The sequence below is a fragment of the Typopeltis vanoorti genome, chromosome 4 (genome assembly GCF_054136105.1).
Source record: "Typopeltis vanoorti isolate ZY-2024b chromosome 4, IOZ_Tvanoo_1.0, whole genome shotgun sequence".
NCBI classification, from domain to species: Eukaryota; Metazoa; Arthropoda; class Arachnida; order Uropygi; family Thelyphonidae; genus Typopeltis; species Typopeltis vanoorti.
In genome coordinates, this window is record NC_143552.1 from 155,085,840 (window position 1) to 155,106,418 (window position 20,579).

At 33.9% G+C, this 20,579-nt stretch overlaps 1 protein-coding gene across 2 annotated transcripts in view; it reads right to left on the reverse strand.

The window, feature by feature from the left end:
• Plod (procollagen lysyl hydroxylase) overlaps positions 1 to 20,579 on the reverse strand; it is a 339,227-nt gene that overhangs the window by 204,534 nt on the left and 114,114 nt on the right. For both annotated transcript variants that reach the window (XM_090392044.1, XM_090392043.1), the window contains 3 exons: positions 18,001 to 18,064; positions 17,786 to 17,883; positions 4,932 to 5,033 (listed from right to left, as the gene is read on the reverse strand). In XM_090392044.1, coding sequence (XP_090248170.1) covers positions 4,932 to 5,033; positions 17,786 to 17,883; positions 18,001 to 18,064 — 264 coding nt within the window. The remainder of the gene's footprint in view (positions 1 to 4,931; positions 5,034 to 17,785; positions 17,884 to 18,000; positions 18,065 to 20,579) is intronic.

Genomic DNA, 20,579 nt, shown 5'->3' on the forward strand with positions numbered 1-20,579 from the left:
GCAATATTAAATATTAGCAAATAACAAATATGACCAATATTACCTGAGGCATTTCATGTACCTGAAATTTGAAAAATATTGCATACTTTATACAGTGGTGGTTAAAATAAAAAGGAAACAATTCCAGTAGTTATAATGATGGAATGCCATCATTATGAATTATTTTATTAAATAATATTTAGCCTGTACACCCCTTGAGGATACATGTCAGGAATTTGATGATGATGATGAATATTTAGCTGACATGTAGTTAAAGTGCATGTCTAAAATTTCTAATAAATTTCAAGTTTTTTAGTGAAATTAAGCATATCATAACTACATTAACTGATATCTCTGACACACCTTTTATTGCCTATAATGAAATTTTCAAAAAATAAAATAAAATAAAATAAAAAAAATCAGCATATTAAAGCTGATGTTCAAAGGGGCCAAAAGCAGGACTATGCATCATACCCAAAGTAGATCAAACGATGATTACTGACAAAGCAGTAATCATCGTTTGATCTACTGCATCACTAATCAAAAGAAATCTTGTTAATTACCTCCCTCAAATACCCCTTTACCAATTCCCATACACTATCAACATCCAGCCCTTGCAGTTTCATATGCTACTACACTGATCCAACAAATCTCCTAAGCTTTCATGCTTACCAGCCATGTAATTCCATATATATCCCATCTTAACTGAAAATTCCACACATTTAGCCCCCTCCCAAGTTAAGACCATATGATCACTCTCACCAATTGGCGGCAACATGGTCATATTTGTTATAGACAAATACTCAGATGCAATTACCAATTACCAGATTGAGCACTCTCGAATCCCCTAGTATATTCCATCGCATGATGTCTCAAGTAATTATCCCTTAGTAACTGCATAAATTCCATTTCCTTCCTCCCATGTGTCCTCACCTCCTTCTAATCTATGTTCCCATAGTTGAAATCACCAATAATAATTACAGTGGTATCTCGCTAATCCGAACCTCTTTAGTCCGAACCGTCCATTAATCCGAACTGCGGTTTGAAAGAAAAAAGTTTTATTTATTATGTATTATTATTTTGCGTACTATTATTTTTATTTAATAATAATTATTTTAACTATTATTATTTATTTTATTATTATTATTGCAGTACAGTATAACTGCGGTGATACTCAAAAAGAGAAAATTCAAATCATGCATAATTTGGTGTTAAAAATGTAAATTCAGATGTTGAAATTTCACAAACAGATGTTACGGAGTAGATTACAGGTAGAACCGAAAGTGAATTCGGAATCAAATTTGATGCTGAAATTATAAATATGACGTGCAGAATGAATTAGAAGACGACGACGATGATGATGATAATAAAGAACTTGAAAAAAAAAAAAAGTAAAACATGAAGAGGCAGTTGACAGCTTTAATATGCATATAGAATGGACTAAGGCAGAATGATATGCCATTCCACAAAATTTTATTGCTAATAATGCAGCTCTGAGAAGAAGCAGTCAAAAAAAGTTTAGCTTCCAAGAAACAAAAGAAAATCAGTGAATTTTTTACAAAGAAATAAAAAAAACTTTTTTTGTATTATTTCGTGAAACTTTTTTTTGTGCTATGTACAAGAAAGTGATATTTTTTATGCAAATTAAGTTATGTACTGGAGTATGCAATTTTATTAAATCAGAATCCTCAACAATACAGGTACATACAAACACTAAATTTTTTACTAAAATAAACTCGTGTAGTGTATTAGTTTTTTAAGTTTTACATTACAGTACAGTAGCTTTTTTTTTCTATTAGTCACTTCATTTATTTACAGAATCAAATTGATGTACCATTAGAATCTGATTATTTTTGTCTTAAACACTAGTTATTGTTGTCTCTTGGGGGAAAATTCACTAATCCAACCGAGCACAATGTTTATTTGTTCGGATTAGCGAGATACCACTGTACTTGTTCTCCAGTCATTGAGTCTATTTGCCAATGCATACTATCTTCATCTTTTCCATTCCAGATAGCCTCAAATGTGCTATTTTCACTGGCCTGCATTTGAACTTCTACTCTCTTTGGTTGCAGTTCATTGTCTATCATCAATAACACTCCTCTTTAATAACACTCCTCTTTAATGTGTATTTTAATGTGTGTATATTGCATTAGACTATAATTCTAAGCCTTTAGCTTTCTGAGCCAATCCATTTGAGAAACTGTATTAATGTATCCTAGTTGAATAAATATGTTTGTTAAGCTAAAAAATGTGTATTCACTGATCCTTATTCCAATGCACTGTTTCTAAAAAAAAATGCGAATCTCTGTGCAAAGTTAAATAAAAGTAGCCATGACTGTCAATAATGCTTGGGATAGATATAGAGAGATACTGCAGGTAATCTTAACTATATTTAATACCCATATAGGGGAAATTTGGTGGCGCAATCGAAACATTAAATAAATTTTCCAAGATTCCCAAGGTATTAGACGTTAGGTAACCAGTAGTAATTTAGGTAAAGAATAAAGGAGTAAAGTATGAATAGAGCATAGGAATATAAAGAGAAAAGAAAGTAAAGAATAGAATATAGAGTAATAAACCAAGGTAAAGTAAATAGAGCATAACGTAAAATAGAGTATACAGAGAAAGTAGAGATATATATAGAGAAATTAAAGTAAAAAAAAAGAATAAGTAATAGCATGAGATATACAAAGGGGATAAAAAGGACATCATTTTACAATAAGAGCAAAATTTTATACTACTCAGCTCTACTCTGTCACTGCAGCAACAGATTCACTATCTTAACTCTTTCACTCTTTTCTTTTGCTACTTCCAGTAATTCTTTCATGTCCTCTCTCATGCCATACTTTTCTCCTTTTAAATCATTTATTCCAGTCACTGATCATTTCTTTCACCCTACCCCTTTTGTGCTCTAATAGCCTCACTAACATCATTAATTTTCACACCTGGAAAGCACGATTTTGTCAAACTCTCATTGATCACACCTTTTATGATTGAATCACTGTACGACATTTGCTTCTTAATTTTTCTTTCTCCCTTGGTCTTTCTCTCTTCTTTCTGTTATCAGCTGACTCACTCACCAGACATTTCTACACTCACTCTAGCTTTGCATCACTCCGTGCAACCAAGCTATCTCTCTCATTGCAGTCAACTCTTCATTCTTTACATCAGTCATACTATTCTTTCATTCAACACTTTTACTCTCTCTTTCTCTCAATCGTGTCACATTTAATCTCACTCTCAGTCATATCTGGTGTTACATCACACACATTTTCAATTGCATTCTGAGTTCCATCCACTACTTCAATCTCATGACCTGAGACACTTTTGATCCTCACTCTCATAGCATTTTCGGCACACTTTCCCACCACTATTGCCTTTCAAACCAAATTCCAGATGCCTTCGGTAATGCATACATTTCGCAGACATTGCACTGCATGAAGTCCTTTTGATTAAATTCTTTAAACAATGATGCTATGGACCCCATTGCTCTGCTCCACATTGATGCCATGTGCTATGTTACATAACTTACCATGCAAAAGACTAAATTAACAACATTTAAAACCAAACTTTTAACTTAAACTAATTAACTCCACAATACAGTCTAATTCTAACACAATTTTTTAACTGATAATGCTATATTTTAAAACTAAACAACTTAGTTTTTAGAGCTCTCAAAACACAGTCGTACTATGATATGCAATATAGCATTACTCTATGGAGCTAGATTAGATGCTCCATAGAGTAATGCTATGGAAACAGCAGATATAAGAATTCTGAGAAAAATTAGAGTAGTACACAGATGGCATCAATGGCAGAATCATATCAGGAACTTGACACTGTTAATATTCATGAGTGCATAAGCAAAGCTAATCTCTGGTAGTATGATCACTGAAACAGAATGGGAGAGGAGAGACCAGCACGGGTGTTTGATGCTAGAATGGTATGGTAAAAAAGAACCAGAGGACAATCAAGATCCATGTCGAATCATGCAGTTTGAAGTGTCTTAGAAGACTGATATATAAGATCTGACAATATTAGAGCCCAGACAGATAAACTAATTTGAAGGATAATAGTCAGTAGGAAATTAGTGATAATGTAAACTTTGTCATACAGTATTATCATAGTATCTATCCCTTGATTGTACATATCAGGAATTTGATAATGATTTAAGTAAGTAGTAAGAAATTTTCTTCACTCAGCGTGATACCTCCCCCAAAAAAACTAATATGAGTTAAATTCTTGTCACCAACTAGAGGAACTTTTTCTAGACCTTACTATTCAGCTGGAGCTGGATTTTTGGTTCCCAAGTTGGTCAATCTTTGGTAAAGGCCAGTAGGGCAGTTTTTCCTCCCTGAAACTGATTTTTAACTGCAACTCAAAAAATCTGATCAAAGAACCTGCACTATTTCAGACATAATATAAATATTTTAGGGTCATGAAATTGTAAAAGTTTCTACTGTACTTCCTCTCTTAGAAAGTCTCGAACTCAGCTATCAATGAAAACAAAGGCTGGAGTCTAGCTGCCTATCTGTCTTCAAAACGTTAGGGCTAAAAGAGTTCCAACCTATCCCCATGGAAAATTAAAGGTGTCAAAGGATTTATTTTATTTGGAGGATTGTGATACCTTGCTTGCTGGAAGCATAAAGTATCATAGCAAATGATCTGATTTCAAGAACAAGTGCCCTGTTATTTAACTCTTAGGCCAAGCATGTATTGGTGTAATAACGATTTTAAACATGATACCTATGAAGAGAATGGAGTTGCTAAAAAAAAAGAAGATGCCTATTAATGCTTGAATGTTGAGTACAAAATTTCGACTTATTTCCAACTCTTTCCTGGAATGAATAGCTTAATTTGGATTCTAGACTCCATTCTTGGAAAGCAACCGCATTAATTATATTTTAGATATAATAATAATAGATAAACTTAAAAGGTTTTTATCTTGCCTTCAACTTTGATAATGATATCATATCTTCATTACAGCTTAAGCATCCAGTTTTGGTAACCCATGACTTTGCCAGGTAATTTCCCAAAGAATTTAGAGCCACCTGAAAAAAAAAAAAAAATAATAATAAATAAAAATAAATAGATCTTAGTTTAAGTGTACTAAGCTAAGTGATTTACAATCTAGTTAATGGCAAATTATTACATTAGTCATCATCACTGCTGCATATAGTACATTACAACACAGGAAAAGCAGACCTCAAAAAAAAACATTTGACTCAATTTTGAGACTTCACGGTCTTCTCATTGTGATATATGCATGACATTCTCAATTAGAATAATACAGAGAATAAATATTTATTTTACTTCTAGTTAACAAAAATACCATTACTGGCAATAAAATCAGAATAAAGAATCATTATTATAATTTGATTAGAACAATCACACTAATTCATTTTAGGAAGCACTATTAAATTTCTTTTTCTCCTCTTCACTGAACCACTAATCAATATTAATTGGTACTTTATGAAGCTTAAGGATTTACCATAGGAAGCTTAATCCGGCTCACACAATGTCTTACTTTTAAATTCATTCAATGTTACTCTGCACTCCTTCCAGCAAAGAATGCCAATCACTTCACATTCTTCTATTTACAAAGGGAAAAAAAAATCAGTTTTCAAAAAATTACGGCAATGAAAACTTAGAGAAGCAAATAATTTTGAATAAAAAAAAGGCATTTTTTTAAAAAGTAAACACAGGATTTCTCAATTATTCTTGATATTTATCCTTGCAAATAGCAACTTGAGTGTCTTGAAACAATTAATTGCAGATTTACTAGATTGGTCAGTGTGAAAGCATACACTCATAATTTTATTCATCTTTAACATCTTCCCTTTTAAAAATCTGGTATCATAAGCCACTGTATGAGTTTACTCCCTTTGCTCCATCAATGTCTTGTCATCCTTTGACTTCAAGTATATATGTACACTGGTGTCCAAAACCTAAGGAAAAACACTATTTCTGAAGACTTGTGATCAGCTTGTGGCAATTTGTATAACTGACGATTCTGAGTAGAAAGCAAGTACACATTCAAATTTTGGAATTGCATGCAAAGGGGATCACATGGTATCACTCAACAGGATAAAGGTCAAAAGGCTACGGTAAGCAAATTGTAAGAAGTTTTTTTTTCCACTTGGTTATACTCTAAATTAAAAATGCCAAGAAATTAAATTCTTGGTTTACTCCTTTATCAAGTGTAAACAAAGTGTGCACCTGAAGTATTTTCAGGACTGGGCAACTCGTGTATAGAAGCTAATGACTTCACATCACTTGCCTTAGAATCCCATAATACAAAGCACATATTCTTACGGGTATGTATAATGCTATGCATTACGGGAAGGGTCACTACTCAGAACGGTTTTGACCTTTATTGAGGTCTCATCAGTGGGAGCCAGACCCAGAGGTGATACCAAGGTTGAAGTAATACAGAAATCACATTTCCATACTCAAGTAGCCTTTTGGCTGCTTGAGTATGGAAATAAGGTGTCACATCTTATTATTAAAATACTCTGGATTAGAGATAGTTGTTGCAAGTTTTTCCACTTGGTTTGTTTACACTTGGATAAAGGATTAAACCAAGAATATAATTTCTTGGCATCTTTAATTTATGGTAAGCAAATTGTGTTTGAAGGAAGCTCTTTTATATGAAGGAACAAAATTGCAAACTTGGATGTCTTGTAAGGTCTCAAAGATATCACTAGATGATTTCATGTGGGGAAGAATTATTTGAAAGCTTGAAGAAGACCACAGAATTACTGACATTGCCAGAGTTTGGAATCTCATATAGTGTTGTATCCAGGCTCTGGGAAGCATTTCAAACCAACGGAATGTGTTCCATATGTTTACTAACAGGTGGCCCTTACTCTACCACAGAGCATGCAGAAAGATTTTTGGTTATAACAGCAAAATGCAATCGATGCACCACAGCAGGTCAACTCCAATCACAGGAATGCAGGTATCTCGACAAACTGTATCAAGATGTCTGTGACAAGTAGGCCTATACACCCAAAGGCCTGTAGTCTGCATTCCCTTTATCCACAGCTCATTGTAGCATGTTTTCAGTGGTATTGTATCCATAAAAATTGGACAAAACATCAATGGGGCAATGTACTTTTTACATATGAGTCCTTTTAGTCATTCTTCCAATTATAGATGACACTTAATCTAGTGTGAAAGTGGTACTGCTTACCATCCTGAGAATATTTTTGAAAGGGATAGATATGAAGGTGTTGGGGTCATGGTGCGGAGAAGCATTATGCTTAAGTGACTATGATTGGTGAACGATATTGCATGTTCATAAAAATCATCCATAAAAATGGAACATGGTGTTCCATTTTTATGGATGACAATGCCACACAACATCGTACACAAGCAGTAAAGATTCTTCTGGAGAATCTCGAAGGATGACAAGACATTGATGGAGCAAAGGGAGTAAACTCAGTGGCTTATGGTACCAGATTTTTAAAAGGGAAAATGTTAAAGATGAATAAAATTATGAGTGTATGCTCTTACAGTGACCAATCCTGTAAATCTGTAATTAATTGTCTCAAGACAGACAAATTGTTATTAGAAAGGATTAATATCAAGGATAATTGAGAAACCCTGTGTTTATTTTAAAAAAACATCTTTTTTATTCAAAATTATTTGCTTCTGTAAGTTTTCATTGCAATAATTTTTGCAACGAAATGGCTTCTGTATTATTTCAACCCTGGTATCACCTCTGGGTCTGGCTCTCACTGATGGAGACCTCACTAAAAGTTGCGACTGGTCTGGATATTGACCTTCCCCTTAATGCATAGCATTATACATACCCATAAGAATATGTGCTTTGCATTATGAGATACTAAGGCAAGTGATGTGAAGTCATTAGCTTCTATATACGATTTGCCTCTGTCCTGATTATATTTCAGGTGCAAACTTTGTTTGCTTGCACTTGGATAAAGGATTAAACCTAGTATATTATTTCATGGTATCTTTGATTTATAGCATAACCAAGCTGGAAAAACTTCCAACAAATAGTAAAAATGTAGTTTGTCCTAAGCTTTTGGACAACAATGTATATACATTAACACAAGCTATACTATGTCTCATTACAGTAAACTTGACTTATTTTGTCAAATGGTGACTTTGGCTTGACCTCCAGAAAAATTATATTCCTGAAAGCTATCCAGCCACTATCCAGTGGCTGGATAGCTTTCAGGAATATAATATTGAACGACTAAAGCAGGATTATCTATGCTCTGTTCTCTTTAAGATTGCAGCCTGCTCACTGCAAGTAATGTGCATATTCCTCCATTCTCTCTATCCCACTACCTACTCCCATTAACAGTTGTTTTGATGAAAATGGCAATATATATTTTTTTATTTATTTTATGTCTCATGCACTCTTAACAGTTGTGTCATTCCATTATTTGCTAGCAGTGAGGCTGAAATTAACCAATGTTTCAACCAGAAAAATTATACTCCTCCTAGCTTGTCGGTGTTGTTGAATAGCTCAAAGATATCAATGTCACCAAGCAATTACATCCTCTCTTTCTATGAAGGCAACTGCACACTGCTGTTTTAGTTATCTGAAGCCAAGATCTTCCATCGTCCAATAAAGCATTGTTCTTGATATTTGTGAATGGCACACCCAAGTTGTTAAATCTTGGTGCTGAGTACTTCAGAATGGATTGGCTGAGTTCAAGTCCCCATCGTGCATTCTTTTAGGTGTTGTGTTCAGCATGTGTGACCTCTTTATATCAGCTTTCAGACTGAACTCTCTCAAACACTGGTAAGCCTGCTTGCTGTCACTGAGGGTGTGAAGTTTGCAGTCTTGCATAAACTTTGACTGGCTCATCAATGTTTTCCTATGAGAATTTCTAATAAAAAAAAAAAAAAAATCTGGAGTCGTAATCTAAACCATCTGTCTCATCCGACATGTTGTTTGTTCTGATTTTGAATTCATGGTGTGACCACAGAGCGATATGACTGGTCAAAACAATCAGCCAGTTTATTTATTTTTGTGGGTTTTTTAAATGTTCTGTTTTATTTAAAAAAGACTTATTTATTCATAATTTTATGTCCAAACTATTTTCTGTTGGTGGAATTGGCCATTTTCTGCAAGGAACAGAGTATAGAGTTTTAATGTTTTTTCCCCTCTGAGTGAGAAGATTAGGAATTCCATCATAGATTTTCAGAGCTTGCCAGTAGAAACTCAGAGACTTAGCCAACAGATATTCTAAGATTTGATTTGGCTGATTTCAGCACTGTAATAAAAAAAGATAGTGACCTAGGGTCTAAAGTCCTAATCAGAGATTCTGCTATCAGTTATATATTTGATTTAATCCTTTATCCAAGTGTAAGCAAACAAAGTTTGCACCTGAAGTATTTTCAGAACTGGGGCAACTCATGGTAAAGGTGGTATAAGTTCTCACCACTTGCCTTAGTATCTCCCATAATGCAAAGCACATCTCCTTGTGGACATGTATAATGCTATGCATTAAGGAAAGAGCCACTACCCAGACCAGTTTCGACCTTTCTTGAGGTCTCATCAGTGGAAGGCAGATCCAGAGGTGGTGATACTAAGGTGGAACTAATGGAGAAGTCATATTTACCTATACCAGTTGCCAAAAGGTGTCACACCTTATTATTAAAATTCTTTGGATTAGAGATAAGTTGATGGAAGTTTTTCACTTGGCTCTGCTACCAGTTATATATTTGGTTTAATCCTTTATTTGAGTGTAAGCAAATAAAGTTTGCACCTGAAGTATTTTCAGGACTGGGGCAACTCATGGTAATCTCTAATCCAGAGAATTTTAATAATAAGGTGTAACACCTTTTGGCAACTGGTATAGGTAAATAAGACTTCTCCATTAGTTCCACCACCTCTGGGTCTGGCTTCCACTGATGAGACCTCAAGAAAGGTCGAAACCGGTCTGGGTAGTGGCTCTTCCCTTAATGCACAGCATTATACATGTCCACAAGGAGATGTGCTTTGCATTATGGGAGATACTAAGGCAAGTGATGAGAACTTATACCACCTTTATCATGAGTTGCCCCAGTCCTGAAAATACTTCCGGCACAAACTTTGTTTGCTTACACTTGGATAAAGTATTAAACCAAATATATATATCTGGTAGCAGAGCCAAGTGAAAAAAAAAAAACTTCCATCAGAGATTCTGATGTTCTGCAGACATACTGAAGCAGAATGTTTAAAGTCGGCCGTTTTGTTGTGAACGTTAGATGTGGTCTATTCAAATTTTGAAAATTTCAGTCCATTCTTTCTGTTGGGGTATGGTAGATGGATTAGAGCTTTAGTTTGGTATGATTAGAGAACACTGCCTTTCATTCAATTCTATGGAAAGTTTACATAGCATGATCAGAAAGGACTTCTTCTCATCAAGGATTAAGCATCTGCCTTTTCCAGCCTTAAAACAGTGAAACTGGAAAAGGCAGCTGTTTTCCATCTTGCAGCTGGACTTACTCCTTCTCTTTCCTTTTGATCTATATTTATCCACTTCTTTTGATTGGTAGCCAATATCTTTCTATTCTATATAAATGCTCTTTCTGTTTCTCTCTATATTCCTTGATCTTTCCATTTAAGTTGTAAATACCTAGCTCAGTGTGGACAAACATCCCAGCGGGACATTTTACACAGTTGAATCAATACCGTAGGCAGTTCCTAAAGGAGATCCCACTCATTATTAAATGGTGTTCCTAATAAAGTGGCAACAGCAAATTCATTAACAGTACCTTTTCATTGACAATTTTTTTTTCTTCTAAAATTAGATCAACTGAATCCAGTTAATACCACTGACTGGATCAGTTAACTTAGATTGTGGTCTTATTTCCTGCTACCAAGTGTATTCTGATATCAAACACATATTCTAATAACTTTTCCTCTTCCATTCCATTTAAATGACCATGTCATCTTAGATTAACTCTGCCCACAGATTTTTAATTGTTAACAATGCTAAGTTCCTTCCTAATGCAAGTGCTATTATGAAATGTTATTATTTTTATTTTATTATTATTATTTGATGGCCTGGTTGGCCGAATGGTTAGTGTATCTGCTCTCCAGCCAAAAGGCTGTGGGTTCGAATCTTGCCATGGGCATGGATGTTTGTGATTGTCTGTGAAAATACTAGTGGTGGTGGTGGGCAGTAGATGGCACTGGTGTAGATCAGGGGTGGGCAACCTTTTTAAGTGTACATGCCAAATTCGTGAAATCGTTGATGCAAAATTTTCTCACGTGCCAACCAAAATTTTGGGGAACATATTATTGGTGTCTTTTAAGTATAGGGAAAACCTTTTCAAATAATCAAAAATCACACTAGAGCAGTAAAATCAAAGAATATTGTAAAAGTGATTATTGTAAGTCATGTAAGATTGAATGAATGAATGTAAAAATTAGTGACAGAAGTTTTACTTAAAAGTCCTTCTACCCTGTTGATGGTGTGGATATTTTTATTTGCCCTTAAGTGTAATTCTAGCTGTCATATATAGCCACACAATTTAAAGATGCAATTTTTGATATCAGCAAAGGAGTAAACAATAATTTTAAATTTTTCTGTTTTGTTGTTTTATAAAGCTCAATCAGACAATTTTTTTTTCAAGTTTTTCCAGTATATAACAGTGTACATCTCATAATTGTTTTACTTGACTAAAGCACAATAAAAGAAAATAAAATTAAAGATATTCTTTTATTAATTCTTAATCTCTTACGAGTAATACATAAAATTACAGATAAAATAAAATGTTATTTTACCCACATAATATATTAAACAGAAGTTTAGCATCAATAAGACTTCTGCTGCTGCATCACTGATGACAGATAATTTATATCAGGTTTATATTTTGTAACCTTTAGAGATATGCATGCACTACTAGTTTCATCTGTAAGGCTACTCCTATTACGAGACTTAACAAAGTTCATCACTGAGAACAACGATTCAAAAGAATACATAGATGCAAAAATGGATAGTAATGCTGTTGCAAGGGTTTTTAAACACATAAAAGTTTCTGGAATAGTATTCCAAGTTCTTACTACATTGTTTTCTGCACTTCTCTCTCTCTCTCTCTCTCACTCCCATTTCTAATCGCTCCTTTTCAATATTTTCCAAGTCAACTCTGAGGTCAACAAATTTCTGTCTCCAAATTGACGTAACGAATGATGAGTAGGCATTTGTGGAAGGCGCTCGAATTTCACATTCCCCGAAGAGAGCAATCCTCGTTCAGCGAGGAGGTGACAGCCAATTGGAAAGAGTCATAGACAAGCTTGGAGTACGGAAGAGGGCACTATAGAAGAGTTTAAAAACGAACTCATGGGGCTGGAGACTCTCTCTTAATTCCCTCTACGTTTCTGGTTTTGGTTCCTGTGGTGTTCCCCAGTCGCGTGTGCCTCCCCCTCCCCCACATGGGTTACTGGCTTGTAGTTCCGAAGTGGGTCAGCACGGCTGATATCTGATAAGACGGCAGGGCGGCAGCGAGCTTATTGCTCGTAGTTCTGAGGCGGGTCAGCATGGCTGATATCTGATAAGATAGCATGGCGGCAATGTGTTTCTAGTTGCTGAGTGGTGCAAATCGAAGAAGCTGAGCACGAGATGACGACATTGTTTCGAGTTTCGGCCATCGGTCTGGTTCTAACCAATGAGAAGGCAGCAAAGGATTCCCTTTGAAGATAATTTGTGTTAAAAGCAGCATCGCGAAAAGTTCGTAAGCCCAGAGGAAACAAAGGAAAAAAATTGGGACGAGCATGTGACTCCACGTGGCAGCAGATCACCGTACAGAGGGACAATCCATAACAAAGAACAGACGGAAGGATCGAGAAATCGTCTAACAAGGTGGTAACGTACAAAATCTTCATTTTTTGTATTATCTATTAGTTATGAGAGTAAAAAAATGGACAGAGATTAGAAAAGAAGATTGAGAATTTAGAGACAGTTTCATGTGTTAAGTTGATTAAATTGGACTGGTAGTCTATGTTCTTAGATCGTCTAAACCCTAGTTAATGTGTATGGGTCATTCATCATCATCAACAAATTCCTGCCATGTACCCTCAAAGGGTGTACAGGATATGATGGTACTACATGAAAAAAATTACATCATTATTAATTTCCTATCTACAATTTTACAATTTATGGGTCATTAGTAGCACTAATTTAATTTGATATTGGGAACCATGTTTGTGATTTAGATGAAACATGAGAGTGTATAAATAACTTGCCTGTTTGATTACCACTGCCTTGCTTTACCTGTTTTTTAGTATCGATCTTGATTAGCTTTGAATATACGTGTTAGTCATATTGATCTAGTAGTCTGAAAGCATGAGAGCATGCAACAGTTAGTTAAATGTGAATTGATCTTTGTTAGCAAGTTTTATTTAGAATTTGAACTAGTGTTTTATGATGAATATGTACTTATTTAACCTAGAGATGTAAGATTAGAGTATTTTGATAATTAGAATGTTCCTTATTGTTTAGCTAGTAAATTAGAATTTTGATATGACATATCTTTGATGTGTGGAAGCTAAATGTATGTAATCTTGATAATTAATAAACATGTTTTTCCTATGTAAGTCTGAGTCTGTCTGAGCATGAGATTAAAATTACCACTCACTAAAGTTCGCACCTGTGAATAAGGGGAAATTAAAGAAAGTTTAGGCCATGACTACAATGTTGAAGTTTCTATAGGCACTTAATACTTTAATAAGATTAGGTAATACTTAAACTCTGGGAAGGTTTCTTTGTACAAGAACTCTTCTGTATTAGGACTCTGGCTGCCCCAGATAAAATAAATAAGTTTGTCAGAGTTCCGAATAGAGAAGCAGCCCCAGAGAGATAGGTTTGAGATTTCAGGCTTAGTTGGTACGACAAAGATTTAAGATAGAAAATTAACAAGAAAGTGACACCACACGAAAAGACAAAGAAGAAGAAGAAGAAATAACAGTCTTATCCAGGCAGGCATTCAGCAAATCGTTTCAGAACAAGACCTCGACTAAGCCAACAAACATTGTTGTATATATTATTAGTCCTTTGTACACTGAATCCACTTCATTCAATAGATTCTGAAATTGTCTTTTATTCAAAGCACGTGCAGAAATGTAACTAACAACCTTAGTTACTGTTTGCATCACTTCTTCAAGTTCCTTTAGGCCAGCATTTGCAGATAAAGTCTCTTCATGTATGATGCAATGAAAACCTATCAGAAGGTGTTGGATATGTATTTATTTATTTAATTATTTGTTAAGGTGAGCCTCAGGTTGTGTGCCAGAAAAAAAGTCATTGGCGTGCCATGTTTGGCACACGTGCCAAGGGTTCCCCATCCCTGGTGTAGATGATGATGGTAGTTGTGGTTCGTTGTATAGTTGGTGGATTGAGTGGCAGAGACAGAGAGTTACAGAGTAGGTGCCCTTCGTCGATGAGTCTTTGGATTCCCTGGAGGTGTCATGTAATAATAATAATGAAAGTACTATATCATTAACATTATTACTTATCTCCTATCAACAATTTTCCTCCAAATTCTATTATTTCTCAGCACTCCACTATTATTATAACTAACATTTCATTTCAGTCTTCAAAGGCACTTCTGATTGAATCAATTCACCTAGATCTTGGTTTCCTCTGAATTTTTATCCTGCCATCTTAGCAGCAAGCACCAATCTGGCTAACTTTTCCTCTCCCATTCTGTTTAAGTTAGATTTTCTTAGATTAGCCCTGCTCTCACCCTTGAATGCTAACAATGTCAACTTCCTTCCTAATATATTCATTTTTAACATGATCCTACCATTGATGACATCTGTTCATTCTTCTATTCTTTCTCAAAGCTCTGATATTTGAGATCACCAATTTTGATCGAGTGATTTATTTTTAACCCAACTCTCATATCTATAACTAAAAAATTGGCTTCAACACTGTCTTGTATACTGCTAGTTTAGTGTTTTGGCTAATTTTTCTCTTATTCAAAATAAACTTATTACACTGGTTCCCCACCATACTTTACCAGCTTAGATTATTCTGTTGTCTATTTCCAAATTTAATTTGGCATCTTCTGTGTCTAAATAGTTGAAATTTTTTACTTGTTCTATGGGTTCTTCACTGAGAACGCAACTGAAGTTTTTTATGTTTCTGCCTATTTTCACAGTTTAGGTCTTTTTATTGCTGATTTTTATGCCAAATCTGACTGACAGCTGTAATTCAATTTATTTAGACAATCCTGGAGACTCGTACTGGATGTGTTTAGGAATACAACATTATCTGCATAAAGCAAAGAGCTGAGTTTGATATCAGCGATTCTAATATCAGGTTTGATGTCATTTTCTTTCATAAAGCAACCTGTATAAATGATGAATAAGTGTGGATATAATGTGCATCCTTGTCTTATCCCTGACTTTAACTTTACATCCAACCATATTCCTGTGCCTACTTCAATTCTAAATGCTGACTTACAGTAAAATATAGACTATATATTGCTCTGTATAAGATTACATTTATCCCATATAACTGTAGTGTTTTAAAAAGCTTTTCTTTTGGGCACCTTGTTGTATTATGCTTTTTCCAAATCTACAAACAAGTACAGATCTTTGTTATATTCCCATAATTTCCGAAGTATTTGTCAAAAATTGAAAATGTGATCTTGATAACCGCTATTTGGCCTGAACCCAAGTTGTCCTCCAAGTTTCTCTTCCACAACTTTTCTCAGCTCTTCTCTTCTCAAGTCTGTTTGCATAAATCTATACTTAATAGAGAAATGCCTCTGTAATTCTCACACTCAGCTTTATTCCTCTCTCCACAGATGAAAACTATGACAGCTGTACTCCAATCATCTGGAATTTAACCTTCTGACCAGGCCTTCTGAATTCTGCAGTGCAAAACTTTTATACCTCCATATTTGAGTTAACAAATATCATCTACTCCAGCTGCCTTTCCACATTTTAGGCTTTTGATAGTTTTTTTTTTTTTTTTTTTTTTCACCTTGAGCATTGATATGTACTCCTCTTTGCATTCCTGTTAAATATTACTGTTTCTACTAATTTCATTTAATAGTCTTTCAAAAGTAATTACCCCAAATATCTAGAATATCATCTTTGATTCCTTTTTTAGAGTACTCTCCATTTCAAAGCTTTTCTTCAATAGCCTCCAGAACGTTTTGCCATGTTTCTGATATTTATCTTCTATATTCTCACCAGTCTTCCCATGACTTTTGTTTTTAGCTACTTTTATACACAACTTAGTTCTCTTTACATTTTTCTTTGTATTTTATTTAGGGCATCTGCTGATTTATTGGCCAAGTGCTTTTGGTATGCATTCTTCTTTTCTCCAACTGCTTTTTTAACTTCTTGTATCCACCATGATTCTCAGTTTTCTGTCCTTCGAAACAACTTAATCACATGCCTCCCTAGCCAAACCAATCAATGTTTTATTCAGAATTTGCCATAGAGACTCCAAGGTTTAGTTCTGATTGTCAAACTGTTTAATTTTTTTCCCCAAATAATGGTTGTACAGTTGAATTTATAGTTTTACCTGTAAAAGCTGCTCCTCTTTAATTCTTAATTTTTTTTTTTACATATTGTCCTTTTCCATATGATATTCATTTTTATCTTACTTAAAACTAAGTGATGATCACTTCCAATTTCAAATCCTGTGTATATTCTTGTATCCTGAACCAGCATGAAGATATCACTATCAGTGGTAACATAGTCAATGAGGCTTTCTTATTTCTTGTGTTTTCTCTTCATCTGAGTTTGTATACATCTTTATGTTGTAACAAGGTGTTAGTAATGACTAGTCTGAACCCTGAGCAGAAACCAGCAGGTACTTGCCATTATTATTAGTCCTTTCCTTTGCTCCAAATTTTCCCCAAACATTTCTATATGCCTGGTGGGATTAATTTCATACTCTGCCATTTAGATCTCCAACAAGGAGCACTTTTCCATTTTCTTTACATTTTCTTTTTTCTATTCCACTGACTAGAAATATTCCTCCACTTCTTCCTTAGGGGAACCTTCTGTGGGACCATAGATACAAATAAACTTCATTGTCTATTTCCCCATTTGAAATTTTCAGAATATCCTAATTTTTAGTTTTTATGTTGTCTTTATTATCTCTGATCTGTTTGGTGTATGCTTTCCTCTGTTTCTTATTTTTTGCAAAACTATTGAGCATTTCACTACCTTTACATTACAAATAGCTTTCATACATTTTTCTCCATATTTTCTGAGGTTACATGTTGACTTACTTGGTATGGACTGTCAATATTACTTTTTTCAGGACTGTTTCTAACTCCTTGAATTCACTGCCACTGAGCCTGTAAGGTATGAGTCTTATTTTCAAACTCTCACTTTTTCTCTGATAATATTTGAGTCTACATTTCTGAAGGCTGCTTTGCTTTGATTCTTTTTAAAACTTTTTTTTTTTTCCAATTTGATACTCAAATGTACCTAAAAACTAAATGTGATTACTTCCCATTTCAATTCCATTGCTGAACTAGTTGAAAGATACTAGTATCAACCATAACATAAGAATTCGTTTCTTGTGTTTTCATTCTCCTGTGAATTATGCACTTCATGTTAGAACACGATGCTAGTAACGAAAAATCAATGTCCTCAACAGAATCCAACAGGCATTTACAATTATTATTGATTTTTCTGATTTCTTCAAAATTTTCTCAATATATTTGTATTTGTTAATATTCATTTCTTCTACTGTTTAGGTCACCAACAAGAATAAGCTTTCCTGATAGCAATCTTTGAAAGAATGAGATATTTAAAATATTCAACTTCAAAACATTACTGATAATAGAACACACTAAAGCTTACCTTGCTTGCACCATTACCATGGACAACAAGTGGATTTGTACCAAATGCTGTATTATGGAGATAACTGTCATTGTCAGTGAACCTCAATTCAACATCACCTGAATAATAAAATAACAAAGATATATATAAATAAATATACACATGTCTAAACATTATCTGTCTGTATATGAATAATATTATAATTCATCTGCAATGGAAATATATCCATTACTTACCAACAGCTCCATTTAGATTCTGGAAGATTTCTGCTTTATGATCAAGTTTAATAGACCATTTTCTCTAAAAAGATAAAATCTTAATTAGTCAAAAGGATAAAAATTACATCTTTTCCAAATCAATCAAAGTCTGCAATCTATAATACTGCTATTTTGTTCTCTCATACAGAGAAATAAGTTATATTTTTTAAGTATTGTTTATGTTTTAGTGATGGTGATATCCTCACACACACCAAAAGAGGCTACCTGGTAACTGACAAACCAGATAATAGATACATTAATGTGCAGAGAACACAGCATTTTCTGTACCATGCATCTTTCATCTTGTGAAGTCTTACAAGAAAAGCTGCATTTCTTAAGAAAAAAGTATATTTTTATATTGCACATCATCTTTTATATCCATGGAATAATTTCAAACTGCAATATAATATTAGTGGCTATATATGAGCAAGGGGGAGGGTGGGTCTGGAAAGTTTTGATAAACACTTAGAACAAAAAGGATATTAAAGCAATTGATATAATCACAAGCAAGAACATCTTAAAACCGTTCAACTCCCATGTCTAATCAAATTATAACAATTTGTTCTTTTTCTTTTAGGATATATAAGAAGTGTTTTTAGGATATATAATAAGTTGTTATGGAATTAAGAATACAATATAAGAAAATAAACAAAGGTAAAAGCAAGAAAAGGGAGAACCTAGAAAAACTCAAAGGAGATGCAGGTAGGAAATTCAGAGAAGAACTGGAAAATAAAATAAGGAACAAAGAGAATATATCTGAAGAAACTATGGATGTTAATGCAAAATGGAATCAACTGAAAAACTTGATATATGAAACAGCTACTGAAGAGATAGGTTTTGTGGAAGGGAAAATAATTAAAAAGCCATGGATTACAAATGAAATGATAAGAAAAATGGAAGAAAGAAGAAGATGGAAAAATGTAAACACTGAAGAGGGAAGAAGAAAATACAAAGTATTAAATAATGAACTGAGAAGAGAAACTGATAAAGCAAGAGAGGAATAGTTGAAAACAGAATGCAAAGAAATTGAAGAAATGGAAAAAAGGGGCGATATGATAAAATGTTTGAAAAAGCAAAAGAAATTACAAATATTAAAAAAGCATAAGAAATTACAAATATTAAAAAAAGCATAAGAAATCTTCCATTAGAAGATAAGCAAGGAAAACTGATTTATGATATTGAAATACAGGGTGAAAGATGGAAGGAATACATCGAAGAACTTTACGCAAAAAATGAAAGACAAACAAAAATTGAATTGGAAGAGCAAAATGAAATCTCAACAGAAGAAAGAGGTCCTGAAATACTAAAGAGAGAAGTAGAAACAGCAATTAAGGAATTAAAAAATGGAAAAATGGAAGGAGTGGATGAATACCTAGTGAAATCCTAAAACAACTTGAGAACAAAGGTATAACAGAAACATGAAAACTCTGCAACCTCATTTACAAAACAGGAGTATGGCCTAAAGATTTCACAGAGAGTATTCTTATACCAATTGAAAAGAAAAGCAATCCTGCTAAGTGCAGTGACTACAGAACTATAAGCATACTCTCACATGCCTTCAAAGTACTGCTAAGAATATTAAATCAAAGATTGTATAATAGAGTGGAGTATTTTCTGGGGGATGATCAATTTGGATTTAGAAAAGACAGAGGAACCAGAGATGCAATTGGAGTAATGAGGACCATATGCGAAAGGAATATAGAAGTAAATAAAGAAGTTTATATTTGTTTCATTGACCTTGAAAAAGCATTTGACATGGTGAAATGGGAAAATCTGATGGAAATATTATGCAAAATAGGTTTAGATTGGAGAGACCAAAGGTTAATAGCAATTATATATGAACCAGACAGCCATAATAAAGACAAAAATAGGAAAAACTAAAAAATGTGTGATTGGCAGAGGTGTAAGACAGGCCTGCTGCCTGTCACCGACGCTTTTCAATACATTTGCAGAAGAAATGATAAAAGAAGCATTTTATGAAGAGGAAAGAGGAATCACCATTGGAGGAAGAACAATACAAAATATTAGATTTGCAGATGATCAAGCAATGTTAGCTAATACCGAAGATGAACTACAGCACCTAATGCAAAAATTTTAAAATATATGCAAGAAATATGGTATGAAAATTAACGCAAAGAAAACAAAAGTGATGAGAGTCTCCAGGAAACCAGAAAGTATCAAGGTGATGTTGATGAATGGAGAAAGTGTAGAGCAAGTGAGACAATACAAATACCTTGGTAGTATAATACAAGAAAATGGAAAATGTGACATGGAAATAAAAGAAAGAATTAACAAAGGAAAATATGCCTTTTATAGCAAGAAATTTGTTTATTAATAAAATGAATAAAAATCTAAAGAAAAGGCTTATTAAGTGCTATATTTGGAGTATGACCTTATATAGGTCAGAAACATGGACAATTAGGAAGAAAGAAGCTAAAATGTTGGAGGCATTTGAAACGTGGTTGTGGAGAAGAATGGAGAAAATAAAGTGGACTGAAAAAATCACCAATGAAGAAGTATTACAAAGAGTTGAAGAAGAAAGGAATTTACTAATGACA